We start from the raw sequence: 14,564 nt of genomic DNA on the forward strand, positions 1-14,564 counted from the left end.
GACGAAGCGAAACCTTGGCACCAATTACTCTTCATGGGTGCTTTTGCGCCTCGCGTCGGAGCTGCTACAGAACTACAGCAATTCTCGCTACTGAATTAGAAATTTTGACAGGAGAGATACATCGACTGCCAACCCTTCTCGCAATATCGCACACAGAGTGTCACATCATCATTGTCCACGAAAAAAACATGGGAATGTAAGCATAGCCCCGGGTCAGTATGGTTTGGAATGTATAGTGCTAACTCCTTCACAAAGGGTACAACGGGTACAGGAGGCTTCGTCGTTCCTATCCCTCCCGGCCGAACTTCGAAATCAGATCTACGAATATGTCTTTCAGGGCTGGGTGATCGCAATCAGACCAAGCCTTCGACGACAAGATAGCCTGGAGGCTGACTTCTGGCCAGTCACCACTGACCCTTACCAAACCACAGGGAGACAGGCAGTCCGTCGAGCCGACAAACCATCCAACTTTTTTGCCTTACTGTACACCTGCCGACAGACTTATGCAGAAGCGAGGCTTCTACCTTACAGCATGAATACGGCTTTGTGTGGGGAAATGCCGTTTCCTCGCGCGTGGCTGGACGATTTACATGAGCAGCTGGCCCAGATTCGTAGCCTACAGCTTTGCTCACACACACCAGCCAATATTACTCTGTCAAGGACGTGGCTGGAGGTTCTTCCATGGTTCAGTCATCTGAAGAAAATTGAGGTCTACTGGCAACTGCGTGTGCCGCCATGGGGATCGGAAGAGGAGCACTTGTCAACAGCGACCAGGGATGAGGCCGAGATGAGGCAGAAGATTATCAAAGCTACTTCGGCCGCATGTGACATCATCTTCCATCGTGCTGTTGTCTGGGAAGGATAGAAGGTTGTCCAGTGAGTGCGCCATCGAAGACGACAGCGCTCCATGCACTTGTCAAGTACGCCTCGAAGCCCAAGTCAGAATGAAAGACCAGATCTGCCATCCGCCTGGAAGAAAGAACATTGCAAAAGCTGGAGCGATGCCTGTTGACGATCAGGTTTGCTCACCACTCAATGCGCACAGCCTGCGACATGTGAAGATGCCACTCGGAAAAGCGCAGAGCTTGCATTGCGACTCAGGAAAAGCTTGATGGCCCTGAAGGATAACAAACACCCAATTAATCTGGTAGCGCCTAGTCAGTCCAAGTACACGTGGGCGATCCGGGGCCAGCGACATGTTGAAAACAGATCTGGTCGCGGTGAGCAAACGTCGAGCAAGGCTGCTTAGCGTGCGACCGGCGACACATCAGCCTCAATTGCAAGACATGAGGCTGAAATGCCTGCATTCGCCGCGCCCCGCTGATCGAATCCAAACATGTTGGGAAGTTGCGCGATTCTTTCCATTCCAGGACTTGACTTGATCTCGATAAGGTCGAAAAATATCGAGGGCATCGGCGAATTTCTAGCAGCAATGGTGTTGGTTTGTGGCAGCTTGTTCAACAGGTGGAAGTTTTGGCTCTGAAAATCCTTGAGCGCTTGCGGGTAAAAGTGGAGCAAACACGTTAACATCACTCCACTTAGCGTGTGAGGCAACGGCGCCACCGACATTCCACCATCATCGTCATGTCGTTCGATCAGAGCTAGGGACAAGCCGGAATGAATTCTTCACGAGATTTGTCGCCAACTGTGACACTTTGCTTGTATCATAGAGGGCAAGGGAGGCGAGAAGCTGTATAAGTAGGACATCTGCGCATCTTGCATCTGGCCACTCCACAGCATCTGAGATCTCAAGCCATCGAGTCCCCCAAATACACAAACTCCCAGACTACCTTCCTCAACTATCAACTACTTCACCATGCCTTCTTTCAAGGGTGAGCTTCGCCTCAGACTACATCTTCTCCAGATTTATACTAACGGCTGCTGTAGACTCCATCTCTTCCACCCCTGCGGGCCCATCGTCGGCCCCTACCCCTGCTTCGACTGTCCCCACTCAGTCTACTCGCGAGACTCTCCACGGAGCTACCGCAGCTTTGACCGCACAGGGCCTCAACCTTTGCCCTCACTGCTTCCGTGAGATGTCGCACTGCAATGAGCGCTTCGAGTTCGCTTAAATGCTTCTCGAACCAAACCATCGCCAGGAACGTGTGTGATAGCACTCCGGCTAGAACAGAACCCTTCGAACGCTGCTGAAGGATGGCGCGCTATTTCAAGCGAGACGTTGGGGCTACGAATTTCTATGGATACAACTAGGGATGGGTTTTGGAAAAAAGGGTCAGGAACTAGGCATTTACAGGGCGTTTGGGTGCTGCATTAACGCTTCAACTTTGTTGATGCCTACTCCACTTTGGTCGCCCTGCATGCATCAGCAGCATCAAAGCATCGCATCTCAATCTTATCACGGTACATGTTAAGGCTTCAAATCACCACTTCGTAATATACTCAGTTGCTTGCGCACTTTTCCGTCTTCGCTTGTTCTGCGCTTTCCATGCCGGCTTTAGGGTTCTTAAATCGTAATCAAGCAGGTGCTACCGCTGCCTCACCTTCACTTGCCCGCACACCATGTTCTCCGCACTCGACCGCCGTACTTGACACCTTCTTCTTACCTCTCAACAGCCTGCTTGCTCAGAGTGCTCACTATTTTCGCATTCTGTCTGTTTCGTCAATGCCAGAATGGAGCGCCAGCTGGAGGGTATTGCGGAAGCGAAGCCGGCAAAGAAGCACGGTGATCTCGGGTGCTTCCAGCATGGTATCGAAGGAGATGCACATCATCAACACAGATTCCGGGACGAAGACGTCAATGTTTAATCGTATGCTAGCACCGGGCGCGAGTTGACACGACGCATGGAAAAACAAATCCAACATCAACATCAAACCTGTCTCACCTAGTCGTTAGCTCAGTGACATTGGTGATTATTCGCAATCTTGAGATCGAAAGTACAGGCTCATTGCATAGCAAATTATACGAAACCGAAATCTGGCTGCCCTGACTTTCGACTCTAGGGTGGTTGGACGCTTCCCTTTCGATGAACCTTATTTACTAGCTGAGTCATTCCTCGCTCACTTTTTGAGCCACAAAGTTGCCCTGACCTTCAACTTATACCCGTTGCCTCTCCAGAAACTCAGATATGCTAAAATATCACCGAGTCGCAATATGTCTACTTTCCATCTCTACCTAATAGCATCGCTTCTGCTCGTGCTAACAAGAAGTGTCAGCCCAAGCGCAGAGCACAAAAGCAAGTTACTGGCGAAGACAAGATGAAGACACTCAAGAACGGCATGCTCGATGTCACGCCAACTGGAAGATACCTCGCAATGTGAGTACTACACAGCGATCTTGAATATGTTTCTGACAGACTCTGCGCAGTGTCAAACGAAACGCTCAGAAGTCACCGCTACTGCGCTTACCTCTTGAGATTTGCAACAAGATCTGGATGTTTGTCCTGAAAAGAGACCGGCGGCACGAACCTGAAAATGTGCGACCATCATACTGTTATGCAGTCTGTTGGCACTTGAGTATCATTCAAGTATGCAGGCAAACCTATGCCGTGACCGCGCTGCTACCATTTGCCATCAACTCCTTCCACGTCAACTCCCGTATGGACAGAAGAAATTTGCTGCAGTTACTCCCTGGTCAAAGAGATGCTATCCAAGAGCTCTTTGATATGGACTACTTTCTTGACGAGAGGATCGAATGGCCTATACATCGCTTCCATGGGTTGAAGACATTATACGTGGAATTTATGGTCCTACCGGTACTGGGTGAATACCTAGGACCTGATGGAGAACAGGCTGTTGTCAATAAGATCGGAGCGAGATCTGAGGTTCCTGATCTCGAAGTTCATGTTCGCCAATAGAACATGGACGGGTGGGGTGGAATCTGAAGGCAAGCGAGACCATCACCACTATGGCATCGTTCCATCTGTTTCATTTCTTTGCAACAACCTCGCTAACAATGGCCGGTGGCAGAAGTTGGTCTTAGTAATTCTCTCGGCTTGTCAGGTATTGCAGGCGGAGTGTTGATGATAGGAAATAAGGATCGCTTCAACACAGCAAAATGCACTTACCGCTAAAAGAAAGACTAAGCCCAAATCGTGCTAGACCAATTCTTATCTTATCTCCAATACGTCACGCGAAGTTGCATTAGTGACGCGACAAAGACCGCAAGGGGCCGATATCCTGCAGTGATACACCGCAAAATGGCTCCTGCGGAACCCCTCTCTATTCCACTCAATTGCTTACCATCATGTGTGGCATCAGCTGTATCATCAGCCTCGATCGCGCCCAGGGACACGCGGCCAACTGCCTCGACGATCCGAAGACATTGGCAAAGCAGCTGAACGATAGTCTTGAGCTGATCAAGCATCGTGGTCCTGATTCGAGAGGCCAATGGATCAGCTCTGATAACAAAGTTGGTACTCTGTCCTTGCAACCTTCTCAAAACTTGCAGCATCACCCATCGTACTCGAAAGCATTTGCTAACGCTCAATGCAGCTTTTGGTCACGTCAGGCTAGCAATCAATGATCTTTCGCCCGATGGTGCTCAGCCGTTTCACAATGAAGACAACAATATCCATGCAGTCGTGAATGGCGAGCTCTACGACTACGAGGCTATTCGTGCATCATTGATCGAGAAAACAGACTACAAGTTCAAAAGTCGCAGCGATTGCGAGATCGTGATTGCGCTGTACAAGTACTATGGATTGTCCTTTCTGAGTAAAATTCGCGGAGAGTTCGCGTTGTGCATCTATGACGCACGCACTCAACTGTTCATTGCAGCGAGAGATCGTTACGGGATCAAACCGCTGTTCTACACCTTTGTCGACAATAAGCTGTTAGTTGCTGCTGAATCTAAAGCCTTCTTGCCACTGGGTTGGAAGCCGGAATGGGATGTCGCAAGCTTGAAAGAGGCAGGATGGAATCATGATGCTCGCACCATCTTCAAGGGCGTCAGAAAAGTAAAGATATGGCAATGCGTGAGTGATGGTGGTACTAATTCGTCCAGGTCCGCCCAGGCCACTACATCACCTGTCAGTCCTTCGACAATATCGAGTCACGACCGTACTGGGATATCGAATATCCCTCTAAGGTACGACTCTTGCGCGTAACTTACATCTCAGTGGACTGATGCAGCCATAGACTCTGAAAGAGCCACGATCCGACCAAGAAATGATCGAAGGTGTCAGAGAGCTAATGCTGGAGGCAATTCGCGTGCGTCTTCGAGCGGATGTTCCTATTGGCGTCTACCTGAGTGGCGGTATTGATTCTTCGGTCATCGCTGGTATGGTCACTCACCTTGTGAAAGAGCAAGGCGAACGAATGGGCAACGACAAGGAGCCTGAGCGCATCAGCTGCTTCAGCATCGGTTTCGATGAAGACAGTGGCTTTGACGAATCCGCGATCGCGAACAGAACCGCCGATCACCTCGGCGTCAAGTACTACAAGAAGCACATGAAAGAAGCCGAGCTTGCTGCTCGCTTCGAGGATGCTACCTGGCATTGCGAGCACCACAACCCTGATCTCAACTACGTCGGGAAGTACGCACTTTCTGAAGTGCCGCAAGAGCTTGGCTTCAAGGTTGTCTTGACTGGTGAGGGCGCAGATGAACAGTTTGGCGGCTACCCAATGTACCTGCCGGACTACCTCCGCGAAGCAGACCTCGCATACTCGCCGAACCCACTTCCAGAAGATGTTAGAAAGGCACAATGCATTCAAGCTGATGAAGAGGCCAGCGCGTACTACGAATCAATCGGTGCAGACGGTGCCAATCGCGGCCCATCACTACCTCGGCGAATGCTCAACGACATCACTACTGTGTCTTCCATGACAGCTTTTTCCGCCGATACGCTGTTTGCAGACTGGACTGCCTGCTACGGGGCATGCGACCCGCAGCTCACCATTGCGAATAACGTTGATGGTCGTGTCAAAGATGTGATGATGTACAAGTGGCATCCGCTCCACACCGCACTGTATGTGTGGCAGAAAGGCCATCTGTCCAACATCTTCTTGTCATGTTTGGGTGACAGAACAGAAATGGCACATTCGATCGAAGCTCGAACACCCTTCCTCGACCATCACTTGACTGAATACGTCAACGGTCTACCTCCGAGTGTGAAGATTAGGTGGGACATAGAAGAGAAGAGGTTCGTGGAAAAGTGGATCTTACGAGAAGCAGGTAAGCCCTTCATTACGGAGGAGCTATACAAGAGGAAGAAGCATGTGAGTGATCCGCTGTTGCAACCTTATCGGCAGTCCACCGAAGGAGTTAACAATGATCAGCCATATTCTGCCCCAACTACATATCCAGAGAACGGTCCTCTGCAGAAGTTGCTCGCCAGGTTGCTCACCAAGGATAGAGTTGAACAACTCGGCTTCATTGCATGGAACAAGGTCCAAGACCTTGTTAACAAAGCGTTTAGACAGAAGGATGCGAACGCAATGCGCTTTGCGTTCACTATCGCTCAGTGGGTTGTCATTGGAGAACGCTTTCAGATCAAGAAGGCAGGGCCGCAATTAGTGGAACGTCCTCATATCTCATGAGTACGGAATTCGACTAGAATCAAGATCCCTGGTAAGCATGCAATACCTTTGTCGTCCGCTTTGAATTTACAACCGTTGTGCACATATCAACACATTTCCTTCTCATGATCGCACGTTGTGCCATAGTCGTGCAGTCGAGATCTTCTGGGCTACGAACCGACCCAAACTAACTCTAATCTTGCGAAGCGTCTGCGCACACCTGACTTCGAGCTCAGACGCTTTTAGCCACCCATTGGTACGACTTGCACTGGGTCAGGCTTCCATTGGTGCCATCAACACCGGCTATTATTCCTCGCTCACGTCAGCCACTAAGACGATCATCATACTTCTTAACAACAACGCGCATGCTTTTGGAAATGCATTCTTGAAGCAACTGCATGTTACGTATCGCAGGAGTGCGCAACATCTCCAAGATGAGCCAGCTAACACTAGGTACCGTTGCAGTCATTGGAGCTGGTGGGTGCTACAGATACTCCTAACCTACAACCAACATTGACGACATTGACAGGCACATGCGGAGTGTCTATGCTGAAAACCTTGCGCGAGGATGGCTTCAAGGTCACCTGCTTCGAGCGACGCAAGCAAGTCGGCGGTCTTTGGGCATACACCGACGATCCAACAATGACCTCAGCATTACCATCAACACGCGCGATCATCAGCAAATACACATGTGGCATGACCGACTTTCCGATGCCGGACAAGTATCCGAGTCATCTGTCAACCGCCGAGTTTCAAGAGTACATTGAGTCTTACGCAAAGCACTTCGACTTGCTCAAAGATGTCGTGTTCGGTGCTTTGGTACAACGAGCCACGCGAAACAAAGACAACACGAAGTGGAATCTGGAGATGCTGGTCAATGGCGAGCAACAGACGCATGAGTTCGACAAGGTCGTTTTCTGCCATGGTTACCAAACTCAACCAGTCATGCCCGCTTTCGTAGGTAAAGAGCTGTTCGAGGGACAGCTTATGCACGCACAGCAGTTCAGAACGACCAAAGACTTGGAGGGAAAGAACGTTGTGGTTGTTGGCATGTCCAGCAGCGCTTCCGACATCATCAACAATATCCTGCCCGTCGCATCCAAAGTATACATGTCGCATCGACGAGGAGGTTATATCTTTCCAACATGGCGCAAAGGTGTGCCTGGAGATCTCATGGTGACATGGCGGCGCAGGCAGATTGTTGCTTTCATGCAACACTACTTACCAGGAATCTACAAGTGGAGCACAGACACGGCGCTGCGACTCTTGATGCGTAGTCACTGGGGTAAACTGGATCCGGAGTGGCGTATTCTGCCCTCGCCTTCAATCACACTTTCTCTGCCTGGTGCCTCGAACAGTCTCATCCCGTTACTCCGTGAAGGCAAGATCACATCAGTACATGGCATCAAATGCTTTACTGGCCCGCACTCCCTAGAGCTGAACGACGGGACTGTGCTCGAAGGCATCGGTGCCGTGATCTGTGCAACTGGGTACACTGCCAACCTCCACGCCACACCTTTCCTCGAACAAAGTCGCCCGCCCAACTACGGTGGTCCCGACCTCGTCAGGCTATGGATGAACGTATTTCCTCCACAATATGCTGACTCCATGGCTCTTCTGTGTCATTCAGCTTACGGCAAGAACAATGGATTCTCATTCAATGACGTACAGTCCATGGCTGTCTCCAACGTCTTTAAGCATACGCACAGCCTGCCCTCACAGGAGGTCATGAACAAATGGATCGATGCCCACCACAACTGGCTCGCTACTCGTTATCGCCAGGAGCCTCTTGGATTCGAAGCATCTGCGGTGAAGACGTGGGAGTTCCAGCAGTTCCTGCATGACGTGGCGGGTACCGGCATGGAGAACCTGGGGTGGGGTTGGAAGGGATGGAGGTTCTTCCTACAAGACCCCAAAATGTCATGGCTGATGAACAACGGCGTCGAGACTGCACATGCGTTTCGGTACTTCGAAACTGGAAAGCGCCGGACGTGGCCTGGCGCCAGAGATGCAATCATCAAGGCGAACGAGGCGGTCAAAGTGTTCCCGGTGAAGGATGAGAAGAAGGCGATCGAGGCTGGTGCATTTGGCGTCGAACTTGAAGCTGCAAATTGATACACGCTGTGCGATTCGATGTGTTTTCTAACTCCAAGGCGTTCAATCTACTCTGTATACCTGTTCCATGTGTTTGTGGTGACATAGCGACAAACAGTAGTCGAGGTAGGCGCGCCAATGCGCGCTTTGAATGAGTCTCGTACCTCACCCACTCCAACCCACTTTATTCCACCAGCATATTACCAAGCACACTGTATCTAGAGCCGCATGAGAGTATCTACAGCTGGATGCGCGATGAGGCAGCCCGGCGAAGCTACAATATCACCTGCAGCACGCCATGTTCATGTACGCAAGCTCGCAAATGGCATTCTTGACTCTCAGCCAACTGTAGCTCAAGCGGACATATAAGTGCGACTGTCACCTACCATATTCGAGCTCATTAACATGCTCGCAGCTCTGAGCGCAATTTGACAAACTCTCCACTCTTACGTCTACCTCCAGAGATCAGGAACCTTGTCTTTCGATATGTGTTCACGAGGCCGGAGAGAGTGTCTTTCCACGGCCAAGAAAGGGGCGCTTTGCATGTCCAGTCCTGGCCGGACCTCCAACTCGTGTGCGTCTGCCGACAAGTCTACGTTGAAGCTGCGCCCCTTCCTTTTTCGCTGTACACATTCGATTTTCGCTGCGGCACCTCCGGGATCAACCGTGTTCTCAACGCCATGCTATCTCCCCAGCAGGCAGCAGTATCGCAGTTGAGGTCCGAACGTCTCATTTCTACTAGGCTTCGTTCAATATCCTAGCGGGACTGTTGACAGGACTGAAGACAGTCCGTATCAAACGTTCCTTCGACATGACGAGTTTATTGGGGCACTTGCTCGAGGAATGCGTTCCATCTTGGATTGAAAGTAGCGGCTGCAAGATTGAGTGGGTCAAATGTCGTTGACGACAAACAATTTTAACATGGGCTTAATGCTGGAGCATCTCATGACAAGGAACCATATCAAGCTCTGTTTGAAGGCTGTCCCAACTTTGTGGTCTAAGTAGTGATGTGATCTAGTATACTGTAAGCCTGGGATATTCGGAGACGGATCACACACATATATGCATGAGTGGTAATTGAAGTGCCTATCTAAATATGTGCGCCGGGGACGTAAGACCAAACGGTGCTCTGGAAAAGGCACGATGCGCGCTGCTCACCTTTCACCTACTCTTCTTCCCTACTCCTCACCAACACAATCCACACTCCATAGCGTCCGAGACTATGCACCTACAACCAAGAGTACGACGAAGCAACCCGGTAATCTACAACACACAACACTACCTCAGCACACAACATGGGTGTGCACAAACTCGACAGTGGCATGCTTGACTTAACGCCGAATGCCGCTAAAAGAAGATGTGAGTTAGGATCTCTTGCCGCAGTGTAATTGGTCTGACCTCTATGCTTGCAGCGCCGAACGAAACGCAGCAACCTCGCCACTTTTGCGCCTACTTGCCGAGATCCAAAATCTCATCTATCGATCTGTATTCGCCGGGTCAGGCTGCGAATACTCTTACAATAATGAGGGCCGCATCATTGTGAGACCTCGGATTCTGCTGGCTACTCTCTTTATCTGCTGCTAGGTCTGTGCTGAGGCTGCGCTTTTACCCTTTTCGCTGTTCACGTACAGCTTTTACTATGGCCCAGGAACAATCAGTCGCATTCTCAACACCATGCTGCCGACGCAGTAGGCCGTTACATCGACGCTCGTATTGCGCTTGGGAACCTTTATGAGATACCTTTCGAAACCCTGACGGGGTTGAAGATTGTTCATCTGCGAATCTGAACGAAATGGGAGTCCAGAAGCTGGGAGTCGGCCAAGGCGCACATCATGGAAGGAACTAGAAGGACGGACATAGATGTGCAGGCACACGACTGTCGTTGCGAACGACTTGTGAACATGCAGTGGTAGGACTACACTAGCAATATCATGCAGATTCTGCGGTCCCTCATTGTGTCGATATGTTGTCGATGACAAAGCAGATATAATGACTTTCACAAGTTCCTGACCCCCCTCTGTCTGGAAAACCATGATGTCACCTACCCACGAAGTTGTTCTTTGGGCCAAAAGCTACATCTCATCATCGTTCCAATTATTAAGGAGGGGTCAGCAACTTGTGAAAGTCACCGGTAATTCAACGGCTCACTGATGATCATCAGGCGATATTCGCAACGGCACACATTATTGTAACTTACCTGTATTATCCTCAGGATGAAGACGCTCCCACTCCCAGATATTGTTCGAAACATACCAACGCCGTTCTTCACCCACCATACCAGTGCGAAGCGTATTCCGGACCTTCCGCCCAATCTGCGCCTCTCTAGAAAAAACATACCGGACATACTCTGCCGATGCGATCTTGTTGAAAATATCAACCAGCTCCGACATACATTCCGCAATGGCCACATCTTCGTCACTATCCAGCATATTCATAGGGGCTCGGTACGCGCAGAATTTCGGTGCAAAGGACGCAAAATCCCAGTCAACAACACCAGTGATCTCAAACGATGACCCATCCACAATCTCAGCGAGGATATTGCGCGGCGCCAGATCGCCATGTGAGAGGTGAAACGTCTCACCCAGAAAATCTCGCCGCTGTAATGAATACAAAATCGCCCTGATCTTACTCCACGACGCAAAATATCCTCATTAGGACAATTCTCAAGCTCATACTCCACCCAAAGATCCACCAGCTTCAGCGTGATTGTCAACGGCCTGCGATCCGGCAGCTCCGTAAGAGCACCCGCATCAAAACGGAAATTTAAACAGCCTCATTGGTATCCGAGACGAACACAGCCGTCTATTAATCCCCTCTACAAACTCCTCGGCAACCCAGCCCGCATACGGCGCCTTGACTTGTGCCAGATTCTCCCCCAACTGGACAACCTGCTTGAAAATGTAAACATTTTGTTCGACATTGGTGTCCTTGCCAACCAAGTCTTCCAGCGAACGGCCGCGCAGACGACTTTCAAGCGTGTATGGAGCATCTAGGACGTTGTTCTTGGTGAGATCGAAAGCGATGACGCGCGGGATGGGAACGTCGAGTTTGCCTGAAAGACCGCGAAGGACGGCAATGTCGCGCCGCATGTCTATGTTTGAGTCAACGACGTCCGAGTGTGGGATACGGATGACGTACTTTTTTTCCTCGATCACAAATCGCCCTGAGCTTTCCGGGTTCGTCTGATGCAGAAACCGGGGTGTAAGGTCACGCAACGGGGAGCCAGTAACCTTTTGACCACGATGCTGTAAGGCTGCTGCTGTACAATTGTCAGTATTGCGCATCAAACTTGCTCTTGGATAAGTGCTTACATGTCACCGAAAGATCGCTAACATCGGTCTCGTTGGGCAGTTTGAAACGTAGGAGTTGTGTGTTGTGGTTGAATTGCTCGCTGCTTTCGAGTGGTAACGATATCATCGCTGGTTCTCTTCCAAATGCTCTTGCTGGAGATTCTGTGTCTGCGTGGACGTTGTGGACGAAAGCGTAACTGGCACCACCTATCGCAACGCCAGCAAGGATCGTCCTTGGCCGTACATGCCGAATCGGTAGAGCAGGCAAGATGGAATGAGAGGAGTTGTCCTTCAGTTATACCGGCCCGTTTTCAGTTATCGTAAGTTGAGATGTAGAGTCCTTGAGGTTAGAATCGCTGTGATCGTGAATGGGAGTGCACAGGCAGGGGCAAGAGCCCGTTCACATACTTCCCACTCCATTGTAGCATGCCGGAGGTTATCAATACCTTCGCCATATATGTGGGTACTAAGATGGTACCTTCACAGACTGCTACGAAGCTCGGAGTCGCGGTTCTAAGCGCCCGCAGTTCGTTGGTGCAGCGACCAGCGCATTGAACTCCCAGTCCCAGCTCAGGCCCCCAATCTGGCTAGATGGCCATCCATGGATGTACTTTCGGGTACAGAGTGATTATCACTCGCATGGAGAGCTTCGCAAGGCTGAACTTGACCAAGAGCCAGTTGTACTCTTAGACGTTAGCCCGTCGCCGAAGAGCACATGTTGCGGTGTGTGCCACTGTAGAATACTGATAGCTACGGTAAACGATAACGTAGGACTATCGGGTCAATGGAATACTGCGCTGAATTGCTATCTAGCTGGGAGATGACGACTATATGCCTGACACCAGGCCAGTGACCTGTCACACACTAGACTAGGGTAGTCTGTCAGGAGTACAGTCAGACCTTTTACAGACTGACCGATACCGCAACAGCACAGAAGCTCATCTTTGAAGGCGACAGACGTTGCAGCGACATATGTGGCTTCATACACCTTCTTCACTATGGAAACTACTGTGGATACCGCGGAGCGCGAAGGATTGCGCGCTGCGCGGTAGTCGAACGATGTCGGTGTGAAGTGTGTTGGTTGGGTGCGCGCCCAAAAGGCGCAAACATTCGAGATCTCGAATCTTCGGGTTTTGGAAGGCTCGACCACAGTACAACCTTGACATGTCTGCAGTTCCACTTTCTCTACTAGAATACATTTCTGTTTTGACACAGAACATGCTTCCAACTAAGAAGCAATGCCACGCACGCGAAAGCCAACAAGGTTTACGTCCATAAGGCTCACTTCCTATATCACTCATCATCACCTAAACCCCTTCCTCTCCCAAAACTGTCTCGCCTCACCAGTAACATCCATCTGCACCCTCCCCTCATCCCAAACATCGCCAACCCCTTCAAGCATATCTGCCCACCCATTCAATGCCTCATCCTTATGTTCATTCCCTGCGAAACGAACCAACCAATCCCCCCTTCTAGCATGCACATCCTCCACGCCCTCTTCCTTGGTATCATTCCTCTCCACAAACTTCTTCGGCCCACTATGCGAATACGCATTGAAGCAGCGCTGCAGCACAAACTGGACTTGATCCCTGAAGCGGTCGTCCTTAAGAACGAGCTCCATGGCAGATTGTTCGGTGAATTTCAGCTTCAAGGTGGGGTTGTAGTGCCGGCAGGCGAGGATGGTGGTGAAGACAGACACCGCCCAGGGCGAGACGCGTAGAAGGAAGATGCCATTGCTCAGGTCATTCCTGTCGTTTGTGGCAAGGAGGTTCATTTCGAGTGGTGGTTTATTTGGGTTTTCGCTGCGAGCGTGCTCGTTCCGGCGCCACCACTTTGCGAGGGGAGTTTTGATGTGCTGGAGGGTGAGAATGATGTTGCCGGCCGGCATTGATTGAGGATGAGCGTGTCGCGGTCGACCCAGACTAGCCATTCGAGACGCTTGCTCTCGGGCTTGATCATCTCTCGGGGCAACAGTTTGAGGATGAAGGCAGGCTTGTTCCACAGATCGTCTATCATCTTGTCACACAGGCGTGTACTTCTGTGCCATGCACGAGCGCATGCTCAAGCTGTGTAGTGAAGGCTTTGGTGTAGTGTTCGTTCCCTTCGAGGTCGCCAAAGTGCGCGGTCACCGTTGCTATACGAGTCCGAGGAGCGGAGAAAGGAGAGTACATTGAGCATGTGGCGTGCTTCTCGACCTACTTTTTCAGAAACTCCAGTGAGATTGGTGGATTGCATTGCGTGCCGTCGTAAGAGTTGAATTGAGGGATAGGTAGGGACCGTGGCCTTAGAAATGGAACGGATAAAGAGGTGGAGAAGGAGTGTAAGTGTTCTACAGGTGGTAACTGTCGCGGCCCCGCAGCGATAACAAAAAGGCCGAGCTTTTTGACCTCGGATCCTAAAGGTTATATACACCGCAACAGTAACGATGGACGTGCGAGACTTGCGAGCGAAAAAACAAGGATGAAGACAATCGTCTCAGCGAAGATCTTGATGCATGATGGTCGAAGGATGCTGGATGGTAGGGGCATCATTTTCGGAGAGAAGCAAAGGGAAGGGGCAGGAGACGACAAAGGAGAAAGGAACGTTTCGACGTGTAGCTTGGGCAAAGACATGAGGTTGTTGTGTACGCCTCAGAATAAGGCTGTCAGCTGCTTCTTAACTGTGGCATTATGTCGTCAGTGCAAATCTTGATCGTATGTAGGG

At 50.6% G+C, this 14,564-nt stretch overlaps 6 protein-coding genes across 6 annotated transcripts; 5 read left to right on the plus strand and 1 right to left on the minus strand.

The window, feature by feature from the left end:
- The first annotated feature begins 14 nt into the window (after window positions 1–14).
- BU25DRAFT_45013 (uncharacterized protein) lies at window positions 15–1,055 on the plus strand. The gene is made up of 2 exons (XM_033709681.1): window positions 15–196; window positions 256–1,055. The coding sequence occupies exons 1-2, from the start codon at window positions 189–191 to the stop codon at window positions 863–865; spliced, it is 618 nt and encodes a 205-aa protein (XP_033562029.1). The 5' UTR covers window positions 15–188; the 3' UTR covers window positions 866–1,055.
- A 685-nt stretch (window positions 1,056–1,740) lies between these two features.
- Window positions 1,741–2,155, plus strand: BU25DRAFT_410491 (uncharacterized protein). The gene is made up of 2 exons (XM_033706306.1): window positions 1,741–1,832; window positions 1,888–2,155. Exons 1-2 carry the CDS (start codon window positions 1,817–1,819, stop codon window positions 2,070–2,072), a joined length of 201 nt encoding a protein of 66 aa, XP_033562030.1. The 5' UTR covers window positions 1,741–1,816; the 3' UTR covers window positions 2,073–2,155.
- An 850-nt stretch (window positions 2,156–3,005) lies between these two features.
- On the plus strand, window positions 3,006–3,944 carry BU25DRAFT_44870 (uncharacterized protein). Its single transcript, XM_033709605.1, has 2 exons — window positions 3,006–3,275; window positions 3,326–3,944. The coding sequence occupies exons 1-2, from the start codon at window positions 3,217–3,219 to the stop codon at window positions 3,813–3,815; spliced, it is 549 nt and encodes a 182-aa protein (XP_033562031.1). The 5' UTR covers window positions 3,006–3,216; the 3' UTR covers window positions 3,816–3,944.
- Window positions 3,945–4,204: 260 nt separating this feature from the next.
- BU25DRAFT_458242 (glutamine-hydrolyzing asparagine synthase) lies at window positions 4,205–6,498 on the plus strand (the record flags this gene model as incomplete). The annotated part of the gene is made up of 5 exons (XM_033710187.1): window positions 4,205–4,373; window positions 4,453–4,916; window positions 4,964–5,047; window positions 5,098–6,177; window positions 6,238–6,498. The coding sequence occupies 5 exons, from the start codon at window positions 4,205–4,207 to the stop codon at window positions 6,496–6,498; spliced, it is 2,058 nt and encodes a 685-aa protein (XP_033562032.1).
- A 413-nt stretch (window positions 6,499–6,911) lies between these two features.
- BU25DRAFT_458243 (putative dimethylaniline monooxygenase) lies at window positions 6,912–8,592 on the plus strand (the record flags this gene model as incomplete). The annotated part of the gene is made up of 2 exons (XM_033710188.1): window positions 6,912–6,954; window positions 7,007–8,592. The coding sequence occupies 2 exons, from the start codon at window positions 6,912–6,914 to the stop codon at window positions 8,590–8,592; spliced, it is 1,629 nt and encodes a 542-aa protein (XP_033562033.1).
- Window positions 8,593–13,164: 4,572 nt separating this feature from the next.
- BU25DRAFT_439803 (glycosyltransferase family 34 protein) lies at window positions 13,165–14,032 on the minus strand (the record flags this gene model as incomplete). The annotated part of the gene is made up of 3 exons (XM_033709125.1): window positions 13,165–13,692; window positions 13,779–13,877; window positions 13,913–14,032. 3 exons carry the CDS (start codon window positions 14,030–14,032, stop codon window positions 13,165–13,167), a joined length of 747 nt encoding a protein of 248 aa, XP_033562034.1.
- Between the last annotated feature and the right edge of the window lie 532 nt (window positions 14,033–14,564).

The sequence above is a fragment of the Macroventuria anomochaeta genome (assembly GCF_010093625.1).
Source record: "Macroventuria anomochaeta strain CBS 525.71 unplaced genomic scaffold BU25scaffold_15, whole genome shotgun sequence".
Classification (NCBI taxonomy): domain Eukaryota; kingdom Fungi; phylum Ascomycota; class Dothideomycetes; order Pleosporales; family Didymellaceae; genus Macroventuria; species Macroventuria anomochaeta.